The sequence below is a fragment of the Garra rufa genome, chromosome 5, assembly GCF_049309525.1.
Source record: "Garra rufa chromosome 5, GarRuf1.0, whole genome shotgun sequence".
Lineage (NCBI taxonomy): Eukaryota > Metazoa > Chordata > Actinopteri > Cypriniformes > Cyprinidae > Garra > Garra rufa.
This window is the reverse complement of record NC_133365.1, coordinates 19452663-19479505: the sequence shown is the minus strand read 5'-3', so window position 1 is coordinate 19479505 and position 26843 is coordinate 19452663. Positions and strand designations below refer to the sequence as shown.

Here is a 26843-nt window from a genome sequence, read left to right as displayed (position 1 = left end):
AAAATTACTTAAATAAAAACAGAAAATAAAAACTAATTCAAAGTATAAATAAATACTATAATAGTATATAAACAATACTAAATATATACAAAATAGAATAAAATATACAATAAATAACACTTTACAATAAGATTCATTAGTTAACAAATGAAAGTGAAAAATACTTCTACAGCATTTATTAATCTTAGTTGATGTTAATTTCAGCATTTACTAATGCATTATTAAAATCAAAAGTTGTGTTTGTTAACATTAATTATTAATGCATTGTGAATTAACTAATGTGAACATTAACAATGAACAACTGTATTTTTTATTAACTAACATTAACTAAGATTAACAAATAGTGAAATAAATGTATTATTCATTGATTGGTCATGTTAGTTAATGCATTAACTAATTTAACAAATGACACCTTACTGTAAAGTGCCACCATAATATTTATATCTATTAAAAATTATAAGCTAATATCCTATTCAGTGGTCCTGTTCTGGTCATCGAAAGCCAAATTTTATTTATTCAAACTACATTTATATAAGCATAGCTACTGATAATTGCAGATAATTAATACACATTTCAAATATTGACATTAATACTGTAATATCAAATTGGCCCTTTTCTGCACGCATACACACAATAATGGACTTTGACTGCAAAGTCAAGTGCCTTGGCTATACAACTAGTTTCATATCCGAAAGGACAAAGGTCAGCATAGTGATGGCTATTTCAAAAAAAGAGATGTCAAATAAAGGCTGAAGATAGAACTGCCCTCTGTGCCACATGCTGCATTATTTCTGTTCTCAGGAAGGTAAAGAATACACCGTCCCGCCCACCCTGCCTATAATGGGCCATACCGGAGACATGGCCATTGTTCCCAGCAGACACAGAGAGTGAGGAGAGCTACGCTCTCATGACACACTCATACTCATTCCCACAGTCCTGACGCCTCCTTCCTGACTATCGCTACTAACACACGGTCACAAATAACACAGGGTGGACCTCCTTAACATCCCCTCTACTCTAAACAATCAACCCAGAGAGATGATATACAGATAGACTGAATCATTAAGACAGATTGACAAATTGATAGACAGACATACAGATAGATAGATAGCCTGCCTTACAGTCTAACATTTAAACTCATATGTGAAGTAATTTAGTTGACTTCAGGATGTTTATCTTAGCCAGATGTAAACCAGGCGCTAGCACTGCCTTTTCTTTTACTTAAAAACGCAGCAACACAATCAGCAATAAGAATAGCTGGATGGCCCAAGGCCAGAATGAGAGAGTTGACAGAAATAAAACTTGTTCTATGGGGCCAGAGCTACATTGTCACTACGTATTATGTTTGTTGATTATGCACATACCTAATTTAAATATGCCACAGCAGGACAACAATATTTTTGTGAAGGATAATAAGCATCAAACAAATCAGTTATGATTTGCACATTATGCCATATGTTTTCAATAAAAGCTCGTGCATGTTTTTTAATATAATTTCCCTGTTTATATAGATAAACCTTGATGTTGCACATATATATGAAAAATAACAAAAGACAGATTGAGCTGCTGATAAGTGTACAATGCAAAAGTTGTCTGAAATTAAATTTCAGTGGAATTTCAGTTTCAGACAATATTTGCATTGCGCACTTCTCAGCAGCTCAATGTCTTTCGTTATTTTTCAACATTTTTGTGCATCATAATATGTGTATATAAAAAGTTGTCTGAAACTGAAATTGAAATTTAGTGGAATTTCTATAACCACTATTTGAAATTGCAATAATATTTTATAATATTACTGTTTTTTCTGTATTTTAATCAAATAAATGTAGCCTTGATGAGCAGAAATGTCTTCTTTAAAAAACATTGGGAATCTTACTGATCCCAAACTTTTGAACAGCAGTGTATATGCACACACACATATTATGATGCACAAAAATGTTGAGAAATAACGGAAGACAGATTGAGCTGCTGATAAATGCACAATGAAAAAATTGTTTGAAACTGAAATTTTTCTCCACCATTTTTGTTTGGGATCGGTAAGATTTTTAATGTTTTTTAAAAAGTCTCTTATGCTCATCAAAGTTCCATTTTTTTGATTAAAAATACAGAAAAGTACTATTATGAAATATTATTGCAATTTAAAATAACTATAATATACTTTAAAATATAATTTATTCCTGTGATCCAAAGCTGAATTTTGAAAGCTGAATTTTGTCTTCAGTGTCAAACAGTCAAACTGATTTATTATCAATGTTGGAACCAGTTGTTTTTCAGGATTCTTTGAAGAATAAAAAGTTAAAAAGAACCACATTTATTCATAATAGAACTATTTTCTAAAAACGATAAGTCTTCACTATCACTTTTTGTCAATTTAACACATCCTTGCTGAATAAAATGATCAATTTTATTAGTATTAATTTTTATTTATATTTTATTTTAAATGCTGTTCTTTTAAATGTTTTATTCATCAAAGAATCTTGAAAAAAAGTATTAAAGATTCAAAAAAAAAAATAAGCAGCACAACTGTTTCCAACATTGATAATAAAAAGCGAATTAGAATGATTTTTGAAGAATCATGTGACACTGAAGACTGGAGTAATGATGCTGAAAATTCAGCTTTGCATCACAGGTATAAATTCTATTTTGACCTATATTAAAATAGAAAGCCACTTTTTGAAACTGCAATAATATTTCACAATATTACTGTTTTTTCTGTATTTTTATTCAAATAAATGCAGCCTAGATTAGCAGATAAGTCGTCTTTAAAAAACATTAAAAATCCTAAACTTTTAAACAGCAGTGTATACACACACACACACTAGAGGATGGATACCCGAGCCAAGCCCGACGGTACCCGACGGTACCCGACGGAACCTGACGGGCCGGGCCGGGTTCGGACAGATATTTAGAAAGGATGCTCGGGTTCGGGTCGGGCTCGGTCACATCAGTGCGATAGTGCGCCTGTGTTATACCGGCGCTTTTTGCCCAGTGTGCACTGATGCTCTCATCTGTTGACATTTCCGAACGCTTTCCTACAGTTGCTTAATAAAAGCAGGCTTTCCACACAAAAAAAGTGCATGTGTCATTAGTATGAGAAAAAAAGAGATTTTAACTGTGTCGGGCTGGGATGGGGCTCGGACATAAATATCTTAATGCTTGTCGGGCTCGGGTCGGGTTCGGTTACTGCTCTGTCGGACGCGGGCCAGGCTCGGACAGAAAAATGCGGCCCGATCCGCATTCTAACACACACACACACACACACACACACACACACACACATATTATGATGATAAATGTTGAAAATGGTGTTCAGAATTTTTTTTTTACTTTTGTGCACTGTATGTATCTACTGTTTTCTAACATACACAATAAAAATGAAGTGCTCCAAAAACATTTATCATAGCAGGACAAAGAAAACATTATAAATGTCTTCCACACAGAATTAGTGAAAAATAGTAGTACGCACCATCCTGCAGCTGTATCTCATGGAGGTAAAGTGGACTCTGTAGTACATTACAGCGGCCCGGTTCATCTTCCCTGGTCAACAGCATCAGGTCTGTGTAGATGAACACTGTAGCCTATAGAGGGCGATACAGACAACAATCAGCACCGCACTGAAACATCTCCGCCTGACCTTCTTGTGTCACTCTCACTCAGCTTCTACCAAGAGAAGACAAAGATTATTCTTTATAACGGAAAACATGAGCCTCGATCTTTAACTATTTATAGCGTTCATGGAGAGCAGATGTAGAATTGACTATTCACTGAGAATAAACCATCCTTTACTAAATAGTTTTAATAATATTATACAACTATAACACCCAATAAAGTTATGATGAATCAGGTAAAGTCAAGTTAAGGTCATTCGGAAAGGGAAAAGCTCTGATTCCCACACAGAAAGCAGCAGGCTGGTTGTGCTGCTTTGCCTTTCATTGGTGCCCATTGCCCAGGCTTGGAATTAGGCCAGCTTAATAAAAGCAGCTGATCTAAATCACAGTCAAACACACACACGCTCATTCTAGGACACTGGAGGAATGTGTTTGGAGATGTACAGCTCATCCTTCTTAAACACTCTGATCTTTAGAAACTCTTGACTGCATTACTCAAACAGGTCTCTCAGCAAAATTGAGGTCAGCTGGCATGCAGACGGGGGCCCTGCGAGAGAGCACAAAGGATGTGACAGACTCTCAAAGGGAATCGCTATAGATACGAAGTCGGTTTTGGAGGCTATTGTGGCATTTAGAGATTTATCTTTGCACAATATTGCTCATGCTGAGGAAGCCGAGGTCATGTTATTCCCAAACTGCAGGTTTCTTTTAAAGCTGCGGCAGAAAGAAAGCTCGGATCAAGGTATCTGCTTCCACACTATGAGGAGCGCATATTTTGTGTCGGGCATTACTGTCAACGAGACAAATATTCCTGTAGTTCCCAAACGATCGTTTGGTGAAATGGATATAATAGAAAAGGTAGTGTTTCGTCCATCTCGAGAAAACATCAGGGTCGCGCTGGACTAGCAGGCTTTTAGTGGGGTATCATGAGAACAAGCTCAAAATCTGACCAAGCAAAATAGTCAATTCTCCTGAAAGGGGACACCAGCTCTAGGTCACCTTCAGAGCCCACAAACAAGACATTACAAGAATCGCTTCTGCATATTTGATCTAAGACAAGATGTTTTAGACAGTATGTCTCTCAAGCCAGACTCCTGACACCAGATCAAGGTCTTGTTTAAAAGGATCTGAAAGTCATCAATAGTTAAAATAAATGCTAAAGGGCTCCAAGTTTTGGACAATCTGCAATGAATGCTGGCAGACTGATCAGATATAAAATGGTACAAAGCCATCACATAACTTGACAGGATAGTTAACCCAAAATGGAAAATTCTGTCATCATTTACTCGCCCCAAATTTGTTCCAAACCTCTGTAATGTATTGTTTTTAGTTCTGCTGAACACAAAAGAAGATATTGAAGAATGCTGGTAACCAAACAGTTGACGGCAGCCACTGACTTGCATAGTAGTTCTTTCCATACGTGACACTGGATCACAAAACCAGAAAAAGGGTCAATTTCTGAAAAATTTTTAACTTTTGAAAATCTTGAATCTGAGGGTGCAAAAAAATCTAAATTTTGAGAAAATCGCCTTTAAAGTTGTCCTAATGAAGTTCTTAGCAATCAACTTTACTAATCAAAAATTATGTTTTTATATATTTATGGTAGGAAATTTACAAAATATCTTCATGGAACATGATCTTTACTTAACATCCTAATGATTTTTGTCATAAAAAAAAAATCGATAATTTTGACCCATACAATGTATTTTTGGCTATTGCTACGAATTTATATATATGCTATTTAAGACTGGTTTTGTGGTCCAGGTTCACATATTAAGGAAGTCAGCTGTTTGGTTACCAACATTCTTTAAAATTCCCTGTATTTCAATTGTTTCTTCAACAGAGTAATGACAATAAAGCAAATGGAGACTTGTGCGTGCTTCAGGTGTTTCTACTGAGAAACAGAGATTAGTTCCTATCTCAGAAGAGATTTCAAAAATCAATTCTACAATCTTACAAATGTGCTCAGATTTGCCAGGCTTCAATCAAAAGTCCTGAATCTCAGTATAAACTTGAACATTTTCTGTCAAATTCTGAAGAAAAAATTATTGGGATATGCCATCCATATAATTTGTATGGCTATTATCATATTATGTAGTCTGTATTCTATGGAAGCCCATTTCCATAACTGAATAAAATATATTTTTTAAGTATTTACAACTTTTTCTCACAATTCTGAACTTTTTCTTTTATTTGAGAGTTAAATTTTTTTTCCCCACAATTGCGTGATACAAACTTGCAAATCTGACTTTTATTCTCAGAATTGTGAGATTTAAACTCGCAATTCTGACACAGTCAGTATTCTGAGATATAAATTCGCAATTCTAAGAAATAAAGTCATAATTTTAACAAATAAAGTCAATACTGAAAAATAAAGTCACAATTCTGACTTTATAACACGCAATTGCAGTTAAATCCGAATTGGGAGATATAAACTCACAATTCTGAGAACAGAATTTTTTTTTTATCTTAAATTTGGACTTTATAACTCACAATTGTGAGTTTATATCTCAGTTCTGAGAAAAAAGTGAGAATTGCAAGAGAAAAAAGTCAGAACTGCGAGATATAAACCTGCAATTGGGAGAAAAAGTCAGAATTGTGAGTTTGTATCACGCAATTCTGAGAAAAAAAGTCTAAATTGTGACTTCATATTTCACAGTTCTTACTTTATAACTGGCAATTGTGAGTTTATCTCATAATTTTGAGGAAAAAGTCAGAATTGTGACTTTGTATTTCACCATTCTTACTTCATAACTGGCAACTGCGAGTTGTCTCACAATTCTGCCAAAAAAAGTCAGAATATGAAGATATAAACTCACAATTGCCAGAAAAAGTCAGAGTTGCAAGGTAAACACATTTGTGAGGAAAAAAGTCAGAATTTTGACTTTATATTTCACAATTCTTTATAACTGGCAATTGTGTTTATATTGCGTAATTCTGACTTAATTTCTTAAAATTGCTAGTTTATATTTCGCAATTCTGATTTTAAAACTTACAGTTTCAAGTTTATATCTCACAATTCTGAGGAAAAAAGTCCGAATTTCGAGTTTGCATCAAGCTATTCTGAGAAAAATAAGTCAGAATTACAAGATTAACGGTCGTAATAATTTTTTTTTTATTATTATTCAGTGGCAGAAATGGGCTTCCTTAGTATTCTCATATTGTATGCTAACAATTTTCTTATTAGTTATAAACGTGTTTGTTAAAATGTAAATTAAAAATCAGATCATTAAATACAACAGGAAATTGATTCATAAAAAGCAACCTATGAGCAACACATTTTCCTCTGGGGAGAGTGTGAATTAGTGACGTTACCTTAAGAGCTATGTGTTTACTGTCATGAAGGATCATTTCCTCTGACAACATCAGGACTCTCTCAGGGCTGCACAGGTCCAGCGGCTGCAATGCAATTAAAGACTCATTACAGCTACACTATGTGCATCATGTCAGTCATGTCATTTGCAGAAGGGTGTTTGTCAGTACAACACATCCTAGATAAACCATAATAACAGCACATTGGTCATTAAATCAGCCAATATATGGGTACAGGTAATTGGCATGAAATGACAAACAGTGACAGCAGTATGCTGTGGTGTGGCATATTGTGCTCTAATTATTTTAAGTAACATCTCTGTTTAAAAAATGCATAATTATTATACAGAAAAAGCTTAAGATGATTAAAAATAGGAATATGAATATGTCACAAATATATCATATGAAAATATACATTCCTATTTATACATTTATACAGATTTGAACAAAAAAAAAACAAAACAAAAAAAAACGCAAGAGCAAACTATATTAAATTTAATTAATAGGCCATTATACTCGTACAACACAGTAACACAAACCACCATCTTTTAAGTATAAAAGCCCATTTCTGCCACTGAATAAAAAATAAAAGGTTTTTATCTCGCAATTGTGAGAAAAAAAGGATTGTCAGAATTGTGAGACAAAAAGTCGCAATCACCTTTTTTAAATTTTATTCAGACTTTTTATCTCAAAATTCTGACAATCCTTTTTTTCGCAATTGCAAGTTTATTCTACCATTTTTTTTTGTAATTCTGACTTTTTTTTCCTCAGAATTGTGAGACATAAACTCGCAATTGCAAGTTATAAAGTCAGAATTGTGAGATATAAACTCGCAATTCTGACTTTATAAATTGCAATTGTAAGTTTATATCTCGAAATTCTGACTATGACCTGCAATTACCCTTTTTAATTTTATTTGACCTTTTTTCTCACAATGGTGACTTTTTTTCTTACAATTATTTAAAAAGTCAGAATAACATGAAAAAGTCAGAATTGACTTTGAATTATAGACTATATCTCGCAATTCTGACTTTATAACTCACAATTGTGAGTTTATATCTCAGAATTGTGACTATAACTCGCAATTACTTTTTTTATTTTGACTTTTTTTCTCAAAATTGCGAGTTTCTCACAATTGTGACTTTTTTTCTCAGACTTTCTCAAAAAGTCAGAATTGCATAAAAAAGTCAGAATTGTGAGATTAAAACTGAGTTTTATTTTGCAATTCTGAGAAAAAAGTCAGAACTGCAACTTAATAGACTATATCTCACAATTCTGACTTTATAACTCACAATTGTGAGTTTATATCTCACAATTCTGAGAAAAAAAGTCAAAATTATGAGATAAAAAGTCGCAATAACCTTTTCTTTTTTTATTCAGTGGCGGAAACAGGCTTCCATATTTAACTCTAGCACTTAATATTGAAAAAAAAAAACATATACAAAAACAGCATAGGAAACCTGAAGGATAAACAGATAGTGATTATACCTGAACAAAAACTGGGAAGATGAGAATCTTGGGAGCCAGACTGACGTACGTGCCATAGTTGGAGTGAGGCAGGTGGGACTGGACGATAGTGCAGTTCTGGTAGTTGGCATAGCTCTGTCTGTAGGATGAGGGAGGTAAGGTGGTGGTCTTACTGTTCATAGACCTGCACAAGGTGGCTTGTGCTTGCAGCCCCCCATTCTGCAGATAGTCTGGACTCTGCTGCAGTCCTCTGCTGGTCTGATAGATTCTTCCTATTAATCGACATGCAATATCATCAAAAACTTGCAAAAATGATCTAAGACAAGCCAATTTCAGATCTACATCTAAACATGCAGAACAGAAACAGAAAACCTTCTCATGGGCTGTCTTACCTAGAGTTCCCAATGTGCCATTGGAGTCAGAATATACTGGCTGCAATATCTGCAACATTAAACATTCAGATAAGTGACATCTTACCCCAGACCTCAGTCAGTATGAACATGAATACAATTGCTTTCAGATTCCCACCTGGTTTCCAGGGTTGACAGGAGAGAGAATGATGTAGTTGTCACCGTTTGACGATGTCACGCGGGTACCTTTGAGGGTCTGTGTGCGTGTTTTGTAGTCATTTTCTTCTCGTTTGCCAGTCCAAGACCACAATGACTCTCCTACTCCATTTCCTGTGTTATCAGGGACACTTCCTTTTTTACGCCGACCTTGTTTGTGATTGGTGGGTCGAGAGAGTAAAGGTGGGGTTTTGTTTTGTGTCTTTGCATTTGAAGCGAGAGAATCGAATCCGGAGGGTTTGTAGGATGGCCTGTGGATGAGCCCCTCGTAGAAAGGCTTCATAATAGGCACTGTCCTCCACACCACCACTGTGATCTCATTACGACAATTCCTGCAAGAAGAAGGATGAATGCATTTCAAAAGAATCATTGGTCACAGTTTGTTTTAAGCTCCAGTTCTCGCTATTAACAAACCGTTAACTACAGCTTTTGCCTCAATGAACTCCTAATTTGCTGCTTATTAATAGTTAGTAAGGTAGTTGTTAAGTTCAGGTATTGGGTACGATTAAGGATGTAGATTATGGTCATGCAAAATAGGTGCTTTATAAGTACTAATAAACAGCCAATATGTTAAAAATAGGCATGTTAATACATAACTCATTATTAGTGAGAATTGTTCCCTATACTAAAGTGTTACCAATAGTTAATCCAAAAAAGATCACCACTCTCTCATCAACTCTCATACAACAGTTAGCAGAAGCTAGAGGTTACAGTTTATAAAGTTTTAAATATGGACATTTTTCTTACACAAACGCACATTCACTTCAGAAGGTCTTTATTCCCCTCTGACCCGTGTGGAGTGCTTTTATTATGTATTGACACAGTTTTATTGGCTTTGAAATCTTAAACATCATTTACTGCCACTACAAAGCTTGGAGGTGCCAGGACTTTTTTTTAAAGGAACCGTATGTAAGAAATTTATGTCAGTTAATCATAAAATGGCCCTGACATGTCACTAGACATTAAGAAATCATGTTCATTTCAAATACTTATATCACTGACAACAGTGGTCCGGCCAGGATATTGTCATTTAAAAGTGAGAGTTGCAGCCCTCAACTGATGTTATTGTTGTCATTTTGTGTTTTGGTCTGAGGCTCCACCCTCCAGCTATCTACCAATCACGAAGTCAGTAGAGTTTCGTGATCCGGGTTGCCAGCTCTGTTACAGCTGCGGCTATACGAGCGTGTCGGATAAAACATGTATAACGTTACGAAACGTAAAAGACCTCGTTATGAACCCGAAATACGTCGTGTCAAAGTCTGAAATAAAACAAGGATTTGTATAGGAGATGCCTTTGAAAGATGGAGACGGCTGAAAACGGAGAAGAATTTGAAGATAGACACCATCGTTGGTAATTTTCTCCTGGACAAGTAAGATTCATCTATGTTTGGCTAACTTTGCTTCCGTACACAGTGGATTTCCCACGGTCGGCCGTGCAAAATGCGTTCATAAAAAGCTTTATATCGCACCACTAGCAGGGTATGAAAACAATCTATGTTCCGACTGAAATGTGGTATTACAGTACATCTTTACGAAATATTTGGCTAATCGCCATCTGTAAATTTCTGCGATACATAATTACTTCGCAAAACATCTCTCGTGAAGCATAAACATAATTAACAGAAGAAAAACAAATTACTGTGTAAGGCTCGTCACTTGCCATTAGAAGCTCCTTGAAGCAGCCTACTCCTGCAGCTTAGCTGGCAACCTCGAGTCAGGGGGGGAGCGGGAGGGGATACACCGTTCTACAGTATTTTGAAAGTGATTGCAGTACCAGTTTTGGCCGCAATCCTACATACGGTTCCTTTAATATAACTCAGATTGTATTTGTCTGAAAGAAGAACGTCATATATACCTAGGATGGATTTAGGAACTTAACAACTACCTTACTAACTATTAATAAGCAGCAAATTAGGAGTTTATTGAGGCAAATGTCATAGTTAATAGATAATTAATAGTGAGAACTGGTCCCCAAGCTAAAGTGTGACCAAAAAGATAAAAAAAAAAAAAGATCAAAATGATGACCAAAACACACCTGATGGCATGAGCCAGGTCCACACACTTCCAGTGTTCAACCGGCTGGCCATTTAGCTGCAATAATGTGTCCAGCTGCTGTAAACCTGCCTGGTGAGCTGGACCACCTAAACAAAATAGACAAAGACACTTGAGATCATAAACCATAGTTAAACTTTGATATATCTTTTTTATTTAACTATATCTTATGGTGTCCTGTATATTAAAATACTAAGTATTATTGAATAATAGAATGGATTTGCTATAGGGTTAGCATTAGGATTTGGGTTTGGTTTAGGGTTAAATTATGCATAATTTACTGATGCTACTATATGTTATATGTTACTATAGTATGTAAAATGTGCAACAAGGACACCGTAAAATAAAGTGTTCACATATCACATATCCTACGCTAAATTTTCTGAGGTCTTGAAGGAGAAGTTCATCTTCCAAAACAAAAATTACAGATAATTTACTCACCCCCTTGTCATCCAAGATGTCCATGTCTTTCTTTCTTCAGTTTCTTGAGGAGAACATTTCAGGATTTTTCTCCATATAGTGGACTTCAATGGTGCCTGCCTGCAAGTTTGAACTTTCAAAATGCCGTTTTAACTGAGCTTCAGTGGGCTCCAAATGATCCCAGCCAAGGGATAAGGGTCTTATCTAGCAAAAACGATTGTTTATTTTCGAAAAGAATTTTCAAGTTATGTACTTTTTAACCTCAAATGTTCCTCTTGTCTAGCTCTGTGTTGCGAATGCGTACTCCAGTTCAATACAGCTAGAGCAGGTCAAAACCTCCCATTTCATTTTCTCTTCCAACTTCAAAATCGTCCTACATCTGTTTTTACCTTTTTTTGTAAAGGGCATTTGACATTCTTTGCACATTCACTTTGTAAACTTTGAGTTGGTACTTCTGCAGCGATGTAGGGCGATTTTGAAGTTGGAGGAGAAAATGAGATGGGAGTTTTTCGACATTTACTAACTGTATTGAACCGGAGAGCATGGAGTACGCATGTACAACGCAGAGGTAGACAGGATGACCATTCACGGTTAAAAAGCGTATATATATAAACTGTCATTTTTTTTTAGAGAATAATCAATTGTTTCGCTAGATAAGACCATTCTTCCTCAGCTGGGATGGTTTAGAGCCATTTGAAGCTGCATTTAAACTGCATTTTGGAAGTTCAAACTCGCCGGCTCCATAGAAGTTTAATATATGGAGAACATTACTGAAATGTTTTTCCTCTTGAAACTTAATTTCTTTACGACTGAATAAAGAAAAGACTGGATGGCAAAGTGGTGAGTAAATTATCTGTAAATTTTTGTTCTGGAAGTGAACTTCTCCTTTAACAATATTTTAAACTATACTCAGATTTACCAAAATAGTCTGCAATTCAAATGTTAGATCATTATGAACTAAAAAAAAAAATTATCATTTAATTCCTCAAAGTTTTCTTCCTATTTCATGTTTTTAATAATTACTATTATACTATTATATAGATACTATATTATTAGTTAATACTGTAACATCATATAAACATAAAGACAAAGTTGTTATTCAAATGAAACATAACTAAGCTACTTCTAGACAATAAAATTTTATAATAACTTGAATCAAATTATGAGGACATCATGAAAAATGTAATTTCTTGAGTGAAATTACCTGGATCAACAGCCTGGACACGTACAGGGGAGTCCGAGCAAATTGTGAAGCCAAAACCATCTTTTCCTCTCAAAATGGTCACCTGTAAAAGAGCACAATCATTTACTCTATCGTTCAAAGGTTTGGGGTTACTAAATTGTCCCTTTTTTTTTAAGAAAACAATACTTTTATTCAGTAAGAATGCATTACATGTGTTAAAAATGACAATAAAATATTAATAATCTGTTAAAAGAATTGTTATATTAAAAAATATTATGTTTTTTTATATTGACAATAATAATAAATGTATAATGAGCACCAAGTTTGCATTTACATTTGAATGATTTCTGGAGGATCATGTGACACTGAAGACTGGAGTATTGATGCTGAAAATTCAGCTTTGCATCACAGGAATAAACTACATTTTAAAATATAAAAGTTATTTTAAATAGTAAATAGTTAATATATTTCTGTGTCAAATAAATGCAGTCTTAATGAGCATGAGAGACTTCTTTCAAAAACATTTTAAAAAAATCTTAGCAAAAAGAATAAAAAGGAACAATTATGGTTCACACCTAATAATTTCAGATTACATTCAATGAACATAATTCAATTATACCATTCCTTTCTAAAATACGTCAAGTAATATATCTTTTGAATGGACTGAAATGAAAGTGACCTCAGGAGCATTCAGGAAGATGGACGTTTCACATTAGGTGTACAGAGTAAGGCCTCACAGTAACCGTGTCAGAGAGTGTGTCTCTGCCAGAAACAAACATCCCCCCCAGAGCGCCACTGTACCCCAGCAGCACGAAGACTTAAATGCCACAGCACCAAAGAGTCAGGGATATTAAAAACTACAAGCTGAGAAATTAGTTAGGGTTGCTGGGTGATCAGGGGGCTTTTCTTTTTCCCTGGCAAGAGAAGGAAATGACGGGGGGAGAAAACTGCCATGGCACTGACAAACAGCAGAGACAGAATATTTGGACAGTAGAAGTTCAAAATGTCAACAGAAGCTGGAGCCAAATTAAATAGGAAATGTTGAAGGGGAGGGGGGGCGTCTCACATTTAACATGACATTGACCGCACAACAACAAAAAGCCTTGTTTGGGGAGGGAGAGAGAATAAAAAGAGAAAAAGTGATGACAGCTTTAGGACTTTCACTGCCATTCCTCTTTTCTCCTCTGGGTCGATATGGTCGCCCTCGTTACAAGCTTCATTAATTGCTGTGATGAAATAATTATCCACATCAAACTGCAGAGTTTCCCTTTTCCACCGCTCTTGATTGTTGTTGGAGCTCAAGTTCAAACACTGACACTCACCTGTGTGATCAGTGTAAACAAAGTACTAGCATTGCTGAATGAAAACTAGCTCTTGTTATGACAATACTCATACATTGTGGCACAATCCAGTTTAAATATTCTGTCCATCATTAAATGCAGTTTTAAATACAAGTTGAAGAGAGGAAGCAAACGGCCTGATTTTATGAGGTGTTGTCCCAGTTTCCCAACAATTCACAAAAAATGTAAATATGTCCTGCTTTTGGCCCACTAAGTATCCTCTGTGTTCTCAATAAGAAAAGCTGTTTCTTAGTCCTTGCAACCTTGCTTATATTTTATTTACTTCTATCTTCAACAGTCATCATTTTAATTTAGTTTTTTAAAGACTTCATGTATTTTTTTTCTAATGTTTTTGTTTTGTTAAAATTCATTAATATAATTAATTCACTTGTTATTATTTATTCCAAAACAATCACAATTTTTCTATTCTATTCTATTCTATTCTATTCTAATCTATTCTGTTCTATTGTTTTTATTTGTTATGGTTTAATGATAATTTAATGTATTTATTATTGTAATGTATGTTCATTTTTGTTAAGATTTATGAATATACAAGTAAATTTACAGATACATTTGTTATTATTTATTCCAAAACAATCAGAATTTTTCTATTCAAATCTATTCTATTGTTTTATTTTTTATGGTTTTATGATGATTTCATTTATTATTCTAATGTATGGTCATTTCTAATACAATTATTAATATTTGAAAACAATCACAATTATTCTATTCTATTCATTTGTTATGTTGTTTTATGATGATTTTTTATTTAATGTATGTTCATGTTTGTTAAAACTGATGAATATACATGAAAATTTACAGATAAATTTCTTATTATTTATTCCAAAACCATTACAATTTTCCATTCTATTCTATACTATTCTTTTCATTTTTTTAAGGTTTTATGATGATTTTATGTATTTATTATTCGAATGTATGTTCATTTTTGTTAAAATTGACGAATATACATGTACATTTACAGATACATTTCTTGTTATGTATTCCAAAACAATCACATTTTTCTATTCTATTCTATTCTATTGTTTTCATTTGTTATGGATTTAAGATTATTTTATGTATTTATTATTCTAATGTATGGTCATTTTTATTAAAATTAATGAATATACATAACATTTACAGATACATTTCTTATTATTTATTCCAAAACAATCATGATTTTTATTTTATATTATGATATATTCTATTCTGTTCTATTGTATTCTATTCTATTGTGTTTAGGCTAGGCTAGGCTAGTCTATGTATGGTCATTTTTGTTAAAATTGATGAATATACATGTAAATTTACTGATACATTTTTTGTTATTTATTCCAAAACAATAAAAATTTTCTATTCTATTCTATTCTATTCTATTCTATTCTATTCTATTCTATTCTATTCTATTCTATTGTTCTCATTTTTTATGGTTTTATGATGATTTTATGTATTTATTATTCTAATGTATGGTCATTTTTGTATATATTAATGAATATACATGTAGATTTACAAATACATTTGTTATTATTTATTCCACAAAAATCAATATTTTTATATTATATTATATTAGAATGGATCAAAATTCATTTGAATTTACATGTAAATGTCACTATACACAAACACTTGTAGCATTATTTCATTTTATGTTCTTTGCATTTGGTTCATTCAAATGTAAAACTAAATAAAATTGGACAAAGGTGACTAAGAAGAAGGCTAACACACACCTACTAATAGACATTTTCTTATGTTTGAACAAAACAACCTACATATCCTAAATCTTTTGTATCTTCTGTTATTGCTATCATTACAAACAAGCCTGGATAAGCACCTCCAACGAAATGACACCCTCCACCCCTCAACTTCAAAACTGGTCACCCTATTCATCTAGTCCTGTCAATCACAGCACAAGGATATATACGCAGCTACTTACCTCACTCATGTAACTAGCCATCCGACATCCCTCCTTGACCCCAACCCCACTTTTATTTCTAATATTTCTGCCACAGACTAACTTTCATTGATGAAGTCATCCATCCCTGGGGAGCAAGAGCTGCATCTCGTGCTTGAGCCTTTCCATTACGCACGGCAACTCTGTTTTCCCTCATCATTCTCAACCTTTATAATATAACGGACTGAATAGGTCTGAACTCTTACTACTACTTCAGCTGATGTTTTATCCAAATCCACTTATAGTGCCAATCTGGAGCAACCTAATTTCATGAGGACCATCCCAGACAGAACGCCATAACTCTTCAGTACCAGTTTCAATAACACTACACCCATAGCCAAAAAAAGAGCAGAGGAACAAACCTGTGGCAAGTTTCGTTCGATGCAAAGCCGGCACAGACCGTGAATGGTATGCATCGCTCACCGCAAATACGTCCACCTACATCTATGGCACTCGCTTCAGTGTCTTGAATAAAAGTAAAGTCACACAGGTGATGCTGTTTCCCTTCGCGGTTGCTCTACTGCGGCTATGCATGCCCACTCATGGGAACTGCTCTGAGCAGAAGAATGACAGGAAACCACCTTCCACCCCCCCAGCCAGTGGCCAGGCAGTATGTCTGCGCTCGATAAGCCAACATGTTTCCTGAGTAGCTCTCAACAGTAGTGGCTGAACTCACTCTCTCTGCACAGTGAGACGGAGCTCACTCAGATAGGCTTGATTTCGTGTAAACACAAACATTCATTATGAGCCAGAGACATTAAAGTATGTTCGATGTTTGTTTAATGAGAAGCTGGACAAGCATAGGCTGACAGACGGGGAGGACGTCCAGCGCTTGCACAACACCTCAATTTATGAAAACAATGTTGAAATTTCCGAAATCAATTATTATACGTGAGCAGGGTCTGTGTAAAACCAACACACCATTTCAGCAAAGCATTCATTGTACCATAATCCATAGTTTGTTTATCTCTTACGTCACTCTATCACTGATGTTCCAGTTTGAACCAGTTAATCAGAAATCCCTGGAAAGACAAGTATGAAATCTGAAAAATGGATTTACGGGAAGAGAGGAAGGAAATGGAAGAATGATTAGCCTAGTATTTGACCGGCCTCCATGTAAAAATGCTGGGGACCAGCAAGAGTGTCAGCGGAGCGGGAATCAAACAGGGATAAATCATAAACACTGTGCGGGATTGGGCTTCCTATTGCAGCCACTTTGTTGGCTTTTCCCGTTTCCCAGCTTTGTCTGAGGAGAACAGAGCGGGCGGAGAACAGTCCTGGGAAAAGTTGCTCGCTAAAGTGGATGGGAGGGTTTTAATGAGCGAGTATGTGTGTGTGTCGCACATATCCGAAAGCACATCCACACCTCCTCATATTTCTACTGTCCATCACGTTAGCGCACGCCACTGAGCTGATTGTATTCCCAAGCTGATGGAGTCACGTCTGATGGCTGAAAAACTCTTTTAACTACATGCAGCATCATTAGTGGGTATAGTTATTAGCTTAGCATAAGTCTGCAATAATAGTTTCAAGCACTACAGGCAAAGCTATTTTATCCCAACAAGCCGTACCTTTTAAAAAACAGTGTTGCTGTTAACTAAAACTATAAAAAATTATAGAACTAAAATAAATCATGCAAGACGATTAAACTTAAAAAATTAAATAAATTGAAACTAAAGTCCTAAAATTACTCAAATTATAACAAAATAAATAAAAGACAAAAGAACATAACAAAATGAGTCAAATGTAAACTAAAATTAAAACGAAAACTGAAAATATACAAATAAAAGCTAATTCAAAATATAAATACTATTAACTAATTTCGTAACACTTTACAATAAGGTTCATTAGTTAACTATATTAGTTAACATGAACTAAGAATGAACTATCTAAAGCATTTATTAATGTTAATTAATGTAAATTTCAGCATTTACTAATGCATTAAATAAACAATGAACGACTGTATTTTTATTACCTAACATTAACAAAGAATAATAAATAGTGTAATATGTATATTTTTTGTTGTTTGTTCGTATTAGTTAATACATTAACTAATGTTAACAAATGACATCTTATCGAAGTGTTACGTATAATTTAAATACAAATTAAAATACTTTAAATAATACAGTTTTATAAAACTTGGTTACTGGTTAATACAGAGGCACTGAAAAATCCTAATAATTTATTATTATTAAATTAAATACATGAAAACTGTAATATTCCATAAATAACATTCCATACTTTCCTGTGTCTTCTAAAGAATATGAAGCAGTAACAACCGAAATCTAGAAAATTTTCAGATATTCTAAAATCTTTTGTTCATACAAACTACACAACATTTAAAATTGTAAAAATGTAAGTGTGCATTACTCTCAACAGCATCCTACACTGTTAAAAGCTAAATGTGTAATTTAATTCTGTTCTGAGCCTTAAATAACTAAAATGATTAATTTAGATGTTACATCACTTCATGCATGCTCAAGCACATTTTGGGCTTTGTGTTGTGTTCGTTAACATTAGTTAATGAACTGTGAACTAACATGAACAATTGTATTTTTATTAACTAACATCAACAAAGATTAATAAACAGTGTAATAAATGTATTGTCCATTGCTCATTCATGTTAGTTAATACATTAACAAATGTTAACAAATGACATTATTGTAAAGTGTTACCTAGAATTTAAATATTAATATAAAATAATTAAAATAATACAGTTTAAAATACATTTAAGGCACATCTAAATCTAAACTCAAGAATCCTGATAATTGCAAAATTAGTTAGAAAACTGTAATATTCCATAAATAACATTAGATACTTCCCTGTGTCATTATCAGCTGGAAACTAAAATATTTTCAAATATTCTAAAATCTTATTTTGTGTTAAAAATGTATTATTTCTATCTGATCTGAGCCCTAAAATAACTTTCAAATGTATTAATTTAGACGTTACATCACTTCAAGCATGTCCAAGCATATTTGGGGTTAAAAAAAAAATGTGAGTCTACAAAACAAACATTTCAAATTAAATAAAACATCCAAATGTAATGTTATAAATGACACTTACTGTAAATGACTGCATGTTCTCTGGACTTGCGGTCTCGGGTCCAGCTTCATAGTTGGTCGCGGCAGCTTCTGAAAGATACACAAGAGAGTCCCACGAGTCCCAGGCCGACAGATTGCTCTTTGAGTACATCTTAGCCCAGGGTACAAATCTCTCTACTCCAGCACTCTTGCAGAGAGCGGACAGCAGAATCCGGTCAACGCTGTCTGCAGGCTTGAGCTGAAAGTGCGTGTGTCTGCACCATGAGAGATGAACTCAACCTGAATCCCTGTGACACAGAGCTGACTGCCCCACAACAGAAAGAGAGAATGAAATCTACTCCCCTAAAAGCGGCACCCCCACCCCGACAACCCGCGACAGGCTCCCCCACTTTGTAACCATAGAGATTACTCTCCCAGGAAGCAATGTCTTTTTAAACATTCTTCATGGAAACAGCATTCAAGAGGGATACAATACAGCTGGCTCTCTCTATTAAAGTCAGCCCAGTGCTTTGACTCAAGCCCCCTCTCTTTCTCTCTCTCTCTCTCTTTTCTCCTACACCTCTCTCTCTCTCTCTAATCAAACTTAATCTCGGATGAATTTCTCTGACGGGACACGTGTCATTTTGTACACACCCCAGGAGCAAAATCATTTGTTCTGTGAGCAATAATTAAGATCTTTTACACCCGATGAACCATTTTTAATTTTGATGAACCATCACAAAATGGCAGAGGGAGAGAGACAAGATCTCTAAAGTGGATTTAAACTGACTTAGACACATCATGATGCTTCAGCCTTTTAATTCTCGTCTTATTCCCGTGGCGCACACTATGTCGCCCCCCGGCCCCCGGCTCTTTGTTACGGCTCTCCACAGGGATGCTGTATGTTTCAACACCGAGCCCTCTATATCCCTCCAAAAAAGTACAAGGCAATGCTTGTTAATTCAACACAGCATTTGCTGAGAAGTAAAACATTCAAAAGTAACTTTGAGCTTGTTTGGTTTCAGCAATGTCAAGAATATCTGCTATCATCTGATGTACTGTTGCTGAGGAAAAACTGTCATGTGGAGTTTGTCCGTCTTCACTGCTAAAGGCTATCAGAGAGTGGCTACGATCCAACTGCGAATGACAGAAAAAAGAGAGAGAAACTGCTTTTAATCTCACCAGAGGTCTGTCTGATGCGACGTGAGGCCACTTTCAGATGTTTGCTCCTGCCCAGCTCCTCTCCCAGGAGATAATACCAACCTCTGATCTCCTGTCAGCAGAAAATGTGAAAAACAAAATTAGATACAGAAAGCCATTGGAAGAAGATGCTCTTTCCTTCGCAAGGTTTCGCAATCCCAATATCTGTTGACATGTTAATACGTCCCTCATAGGGACAGTATTAAAATCAGGCCCTGTCTGCAGCTCTGTTAGTGATGCGCGGATGGCGGTTATATCCGCGGGCGCTGTGGATAATCCGCGGGTCGGGTGGGTCGAGTAATAAAAAAATGTATTCTGATTATTTGTGGGTGGGTCGCGGGTGGATGAGATAAATCAATAATGATGCAAATATTAACTACATTTTCTAAAACTTGAATGTGTTTTAAATACGTTTTTCATCAGGTAGACGGTGCGGGTCGGGTGCGGTTATCTAAATCAGAGAAAAATATAGGTGCGGGTGGGTGGCGGGCGGATAATTTATTTGAAGCTGCGGATTCGGGTGACGATTGAGGCCATCCGCGCATCTCTAAGCTCTGTCGTGAGTCCACGTTTGTGTGTTTTTGAGACCTTTGCAGCTGTAAACAGCTGATGCCCATTTTACTCTCCCGCTCAGCCAGATGGCATCATGTTATATAAAACATCCATCGGGCTTGATCTAATTTTTCTCAAAATATCACTCTCTGTGAAAGGATTTACTGTCTTAACACATGAGTATAACACTCCTGAATTTGACAACGCAACATAATGTGAACGAACAGGGATCTCTAGATATTACTCGGTTGTCTGTGCAGGCGGGCATGTAGAATAAAGCCACTATGCCAGCGTGTTTGCGGTGTGCTGCTCTTGGTAATTGTAGGTCATTTTTCAAGCCTCAATGAGCAGTCCTGTCGCCACTTCCCCCACTGTGTAATTAGACGATGGTGTGGAGGATATGCTTTGACAAGAGGAGAATGAAATTAAGAGTATCTGAGTTGTGTTACATTGAAAGAAGATTTTAGGTTAAATAATGGATGTTGTATCGTGGAAAGACATCTGTACAAAGTAAAATCTGTTTATTAATATATCACTTTTTATCACAATTTCAGTCACATTTTACAATAGTGTACATGTTACATAAATAATTGCTGAACTGCACTAATTCAGTACATGTTCATGAAGTGTGTGTCATTTCTGTGTCCAGTGTCTCTTAACAGGATTACAAAAATAGTGTCTCTTCCCAAAGATGATCCCCAAACCCAAGCCTAAGCTTAAGGCATTACTGTTCAGTATACAATCTGTGATCGTTAGGGGTGTGCGATATGACGATTTTTGTCTCCACGATCTGCTTTTAAAAAAATAGACGTTTTTCCTGAACGCGGAAGTCACTATCGACTCTTAACCTGAAGAATGCTTTGAATTTCCGGTCTCCAGTGTTTCTAGTCAAAGTAGCTTATATTCCGAGGTTAATCTACACTCTAAAAAGTGCTGGGTTAAAAAATAACCCAACCATAACCCAGCTGCTGGGTAACTATGGGACAGAACACGCGTTGGGTTGTTTTGACCCAAGTGCTGGGTTAAATCATTTGACCCAAAATGCTGGGTTGTTTATTTGACCCAACCAGTGGGTCAGATTAACTGTGTTGCTGGGTTAAACACTACCTAAATATTGGGTTATTTGTTGTCTAATTGCCTTGCTACCTTTAGATTTACCAATAATAATATATAAATCACAAAAGAATGTAAAATTATTATTGTTTTTCTGTAATACAGTTACACAACACAAAAAAATGCATCTGTAAATGAGTTTTCATATTTCTTTTTAATACAGTTTTCAAATAGGTGCAGCTGTCACACATTTTGTCCAACCCTTACAGACACAAATAACGGTTTTAGTAGATCAGTTTCTTTTAAACACAAAACTGTAAACAAGGCACAATATATTCCTATTCTTTATGTCAACATTGCAGCAGCAGAACACTCAAAAAATAATTTATTACCACATTAGAATCATTCCAAACATTGTGCCAAACCTAAGCCAAACAAAGAGTCCACCAGACAATTCTTACAATTTAAAACATGTTACAAGTGGCCAAAAAAAAAACTGTTGCCCTCAAAAAATTCACACATGAAGACTTATGTCCATCAATATGATATACTGCAAGCTGGAGAAATTCCCAGGCAACAAGTCCGCTTCAATGGCATGGCCTGGAACAATGGCGAAGGTCTAGAAATGTTGTTGTCTCATCCCAAGGCTCAAATCCACCATGTTGGTCCCCACCTGTTAATCATACGGCATTTAGTCTTGCAACATAACTAGCATTTTAAGTTAAGTGTATTTTATGAACATAAACACAGAGGCATGAAATAAATGCTCATTTTACTTCTCAACTTTTCATACAGTTGTGGTCAAAATTATTAGAACACTAGTATTTTCACCAGCTAAATAAGGTTTTAAATCAGTGATTTCTATCTTTTGCTGTAGTGTGTCAGTAGGAAATATCGGTTTACATTTCCATTCATTTTGCCATTAATTGTGATAATCCAGTGACATTTTTGTTTGCACAACAGCCAGTGCTCCACACAGGATCTGTTCTCATCATCATCCAGAAGAACTGTGACAGCGTCTCCAAGATGCTCCAAGAGACCTAACTGCAAAGCTACAGTACTGTTAAAAGTTTTAAGCACTTGTCTAAAAATGTCATAAAATGATGCTGTCAAAAATAATGTCATAAATAAATGTTCTTTATCAATTAACCTTGATTAACTAAATAAATCAACATTTGGTTTGACCATCCTTTTGCGTTTAAAGCAGCTTTTGCCCTACACTAGGTGCACTTGCACAAAGTTTTTCAGGTAGCTTTGCAGGTAGGTCTCTTGAAGCATCTTGGAGACGTTGTCACAGTTCTTCTGGATTTAGTCTGTCTCAGTTTGTTCTGTTTCTTCATGTCATTCCAGACAGACTGGATGATGATGATTAGATCAGATCTCTGTGTGGAGGATTGGCTGTTGTGCAAACAAAAACCACACTGGATTATCACAATTAAAGGCAAAATGAATGTTAGGAAATGTAAACTGATATTTCTTATTGACACACTACAGCAAAAGATAACAAACACTGACTTAAAATCATTTTTTAGCTGGTGAAAATACTACTGTTATAATAATTTTGGCCACCACTGTGTTTATATATATATATATATATATATATACACCCTTATTAGAGCAGAAAACGTAAAACAAAACTTACAGGTTGTACGTCAATGAATGGCCTCCGGGATTCCGTGGTTGTGGGTCTGAAGACCTTTTATCCAGAGTGGGCAGGACTTTGAAAGCACTTTCCCCTTTAGCATCTAAACCATAGGAATAATATGCAAACTGTGAAACATATTTTATAATCAAAACAACAAACTGAAACACTTTCATATGAAGATTTCTTCATTACTTTAAATAATGCAAATTAATTCCCACCCTCATTCAACTACTGCAGGTTAAGTTTAGGTATGGGGTCAGATTCAGGGATGCAGAATATGCTCATGCAGAATAAGGCATCAGTATGTGCTTCATAAGTACTAATTAACAGCCAATATACAAGCTAATAAGCAACTAGTTAAGTGTTACTGACCATTGTATTTACCAGTTGATGTGTGTCAAATACAGTTGCATATTGTTTTTATAGATTGACATATTATAAGAAAAAGCTTACCTTAAGTCATGTCACCCAGGAATGTCCCTCGCTGAGCACTGGCGAGAATTAGGTCTGCAACTGTAGCCCAGTCTTCAAAAAGTCTGCCTCTGGATATAGCGTCTTGTGAAATCTGATCAAATCTGAAAAACAAATGTGGTTCAATAAGTTTAAGGTTTATACTGGTCTCCTAGTTTGTAATGCACCACAGGCATTCACTAAAATAGAGGAAGAGTAAGGGGCCGTTCACATGCCGCGCCTAAAAACGCGTGAAAACGCAAGACGCGTCGCTTTCTCTCATTCTTTCCAAAACGCAGCTTGCTCTCCCATGGCGTCTGCCGTTGCTAAGCAACCATGTCCAGCGCCTGGAAAAAACGAGCTTTTAAATAACGAACTTCAGTGCGCAAAAAACGCGACATGTGAACGGCCACATACACCACGAGAGATTAAGTCTAACTTTACATACTGTAGCTAAGACAACATTACATATAAGTAATAAACAATAGTACATACCAGTCATATTGTGGTTTAACATTATTAAAGTAAGGGACATAACGTTAGCGTTTTAGATAATGCAGTTAACGTTACCTCAAGGAAAAAAGCGCGAAAATGCTCAACATTAAACATATGGATCTATCGTTGGATTCGGCACGTCGCAGACATTTACTTGAAAAAATATGCCCTTAAAAGATCAATTTTTGTATGAAATTATCTAATTTTGACAAAACATTACAAAGCCATACAGACAGTAAAGGAACTTACCCCCGTATTTCTGACCTACTCTTTCCACAAGGCGTTAAAATAAAGGCCATATGTATACTGTAAGTTATACAAATAACACTACACACACACACACACACACACACACACACACACACACACACTAATATATAACAATAAAGCGAATGTTGAGGCAAAAAAGTACATCGCTAGGCTGCTTAAGTTACAACGTTCGTCATTCACGGAATAAAATGCCAACCCCGCACAGCGACATATCAAATATTGCATTAAACAGTGAAATCAGTGTGCTCTAAAACACAACTTATTAAAAATAAAGGTAAATAATTATATAATCATATTATTAATTTACCTTATAATCCTGCTTGCTGCGAGGTGCGTGACCGCCTGGCGACGAGACGAGTGAAGAATCCAGAATGTTCGATGAAGTGAAAAAAATAAACAAACCGGTTGGGTCAAAATAACCCAACCCAGGTGTTCATAGTGAAAGAACCCCTTATAGTCCATTTGACCCAGCATGATCAACCCAACTGTGTGTTTACAGTGCCTCAAACAACCCAGAATTTTGACCCAGCACAATTAACCCAGCAATGTGTTTACAAAAATAACCCAGCACTTTTTAGAGTGTAATGTTAAACCTAATAAAATGTTTTTAAAAAGCACATGTCTTTACAGTGCCATCACTTTGCAATGTGGCAATGACCATCATTTGTCAGTGCCTCACTCCTCAAAGTTTAATAAGTGTATAAATGACATGAAGCTGCCAACATCAGCTACATTAAAAACAGATGGACGCTATTTGAATGGGTTCCTATGGAGACCGGAACAGAAGAGCATCCAATCTGACGTTCGATTTAGTAATGGCGGCACTCATCGTTTACTCAGGAAAAATGTCTATAGTGCTACAGCGTGCGTCTGTCTTAATATACTGTACAACACGGCATAGATTCACACACGGGACACTGCACTTATTCACAATCACAAAAGTACATTATTTGGATGTGCTTTAAAGTCTTGCTGGTAAATAACGCTGTATTACGGAGCCCCTTACGTCACCTGTAGAAGAAAAATAATTAATCCGTGGGGACGGTTTTGCAATTCGTTCCCTCAGTTTATAAACCGTTCTCACGAATTCTTAAACTGTTCCCTCGGTTTAACAATTCGTGCCCACGGATTAACAAACCGTGCCCACGAATTTCCAATCCGTGCGCTCAGATTTTGTAAACCGTACCCTCGGATTTTGAATCCGTACCCACAAATTCATAATCCGTGCGCACGCTTTCGCAATCCGTTCCCACAGTTTGTAAACTGCTCTCACGGATTTGTGGCCCCGCCCCCAAATTCAACCAGGACACCTGTTTATATGCTGGATGCATTGTTTTGCATTTATTAAACTTTATTTCTCAGTAGGCTATATGAGACTATGCAACACTGACAAAACAGAGTTTTTAGCTTTATTTTATATTAATCACCAATAGATTAGCTGCCAAAACATCGTGTGTTTTAACCTATTGGTTATTAATGTAAAATAAACGATAAAAAGAAGCCTGTTTTGTAAGTGCGGTCATGGTACCAAAATAAAATAATAAGTGAAGAGCGCTGTTCAAACGGCTTTGTTTTATATAATATTTTTCAAAATATAAAATTACCTGAATTAAAAAAACGAGTTTTGGAGAGGAGAAGGTAAAAAGCAATACAAAACAAATAATGTACAGGTTATGTTGCCATTCTTTTGCTCTCAAACTAAATGCAATGTAATAATAGGCCTTATTTAATAATAACATTAATAGTGCAGCATGCTACGGAGCCCCTTACGTCACCTGTAGAAGAAAAATAATTAATCCGTGGGGACGGTTTTGCAATTCGTTCCCTCAGTTTATAAACCGTACCCACGAATTCTTAAACTGTTCCCTCGGTTTAATAAATCGTGCCCACGGATTAACAAACCGTACCCACGAATTTCCAATCCGTGCGCTCAGATTTTGTAAACCGTACCCTCGGATTTTGAATCCGTACCGACAAATTCATAATCCGTGCGCACGCTTTAGCAATCCGTTCCCACGGGTTTTAAACTGTACTCACGGATTTGTTACCCCGATCAGTAGAAACAGTATAAGCTGTTTACGTCATAATACTTAAAATAGTAATTATTATTTTAATTTATAGGCTAAATAAATGAGTGCACAAATGTGTTTGTTCATTCTTAACATGCAGACTCATTTTGGTGATTTTATGATAATCTTTTTACTCAGAGTTAGATGCATGCTTCACTGTTAATGTAATTATTAAATATGAAATATATTAGGCTAC

The 26843-nt window shown here is 35.5% G+C and overlaps 1 protein-coding gene across 2 annotated transcripts in view; it reads right to left on the bottom strand.

Annotated features, from left to right (window-relative positions):
- rgs3b (regulator of G protein signaling 3b) overlaps positions 1–26843 on the bottom strand; it is a 53445-nt gene that overhangs the window by 15508 nt on the left and 11094 nt on the right. The window contains exons 5-13 of one of the 2 annotated variants that reach the window (XM_073839837.1): positions 20096–20186; positions 18957–19024; positions 12630–12711; positions 10989–11094; positions 8916–9285; positions 8780–8828; positions 8409–8659; positions 6924–7007; positions 3467–3578 (exon numbers count right to left, since the gene is read on the bottom strand). In XM_073839837.1, coding sequence (XP_073695938.1) covers positions 3467–3578; positions 6924–7007; positions 8409–8659; positions 8780–8828; positions 8916–9285; positions 10989–11094; positions 12630–12711; positions 18957–19024; positions 20096–20186 — 1213 coding nt within the window. Of the gene's footprint in view, positions 1–3466; positions 3579–6923; positions 7008–8408; positions 8660–8779; positions 8829–8915; positions 9286–10988; positions 11095–12629; positions 12712–16252; positions 16400–18956; positions 19025–20095; positions 20187–26843 lie in introns of those variants that run through there. The other variant, XM_073839838.1, reaches the window with a different exon arrangement.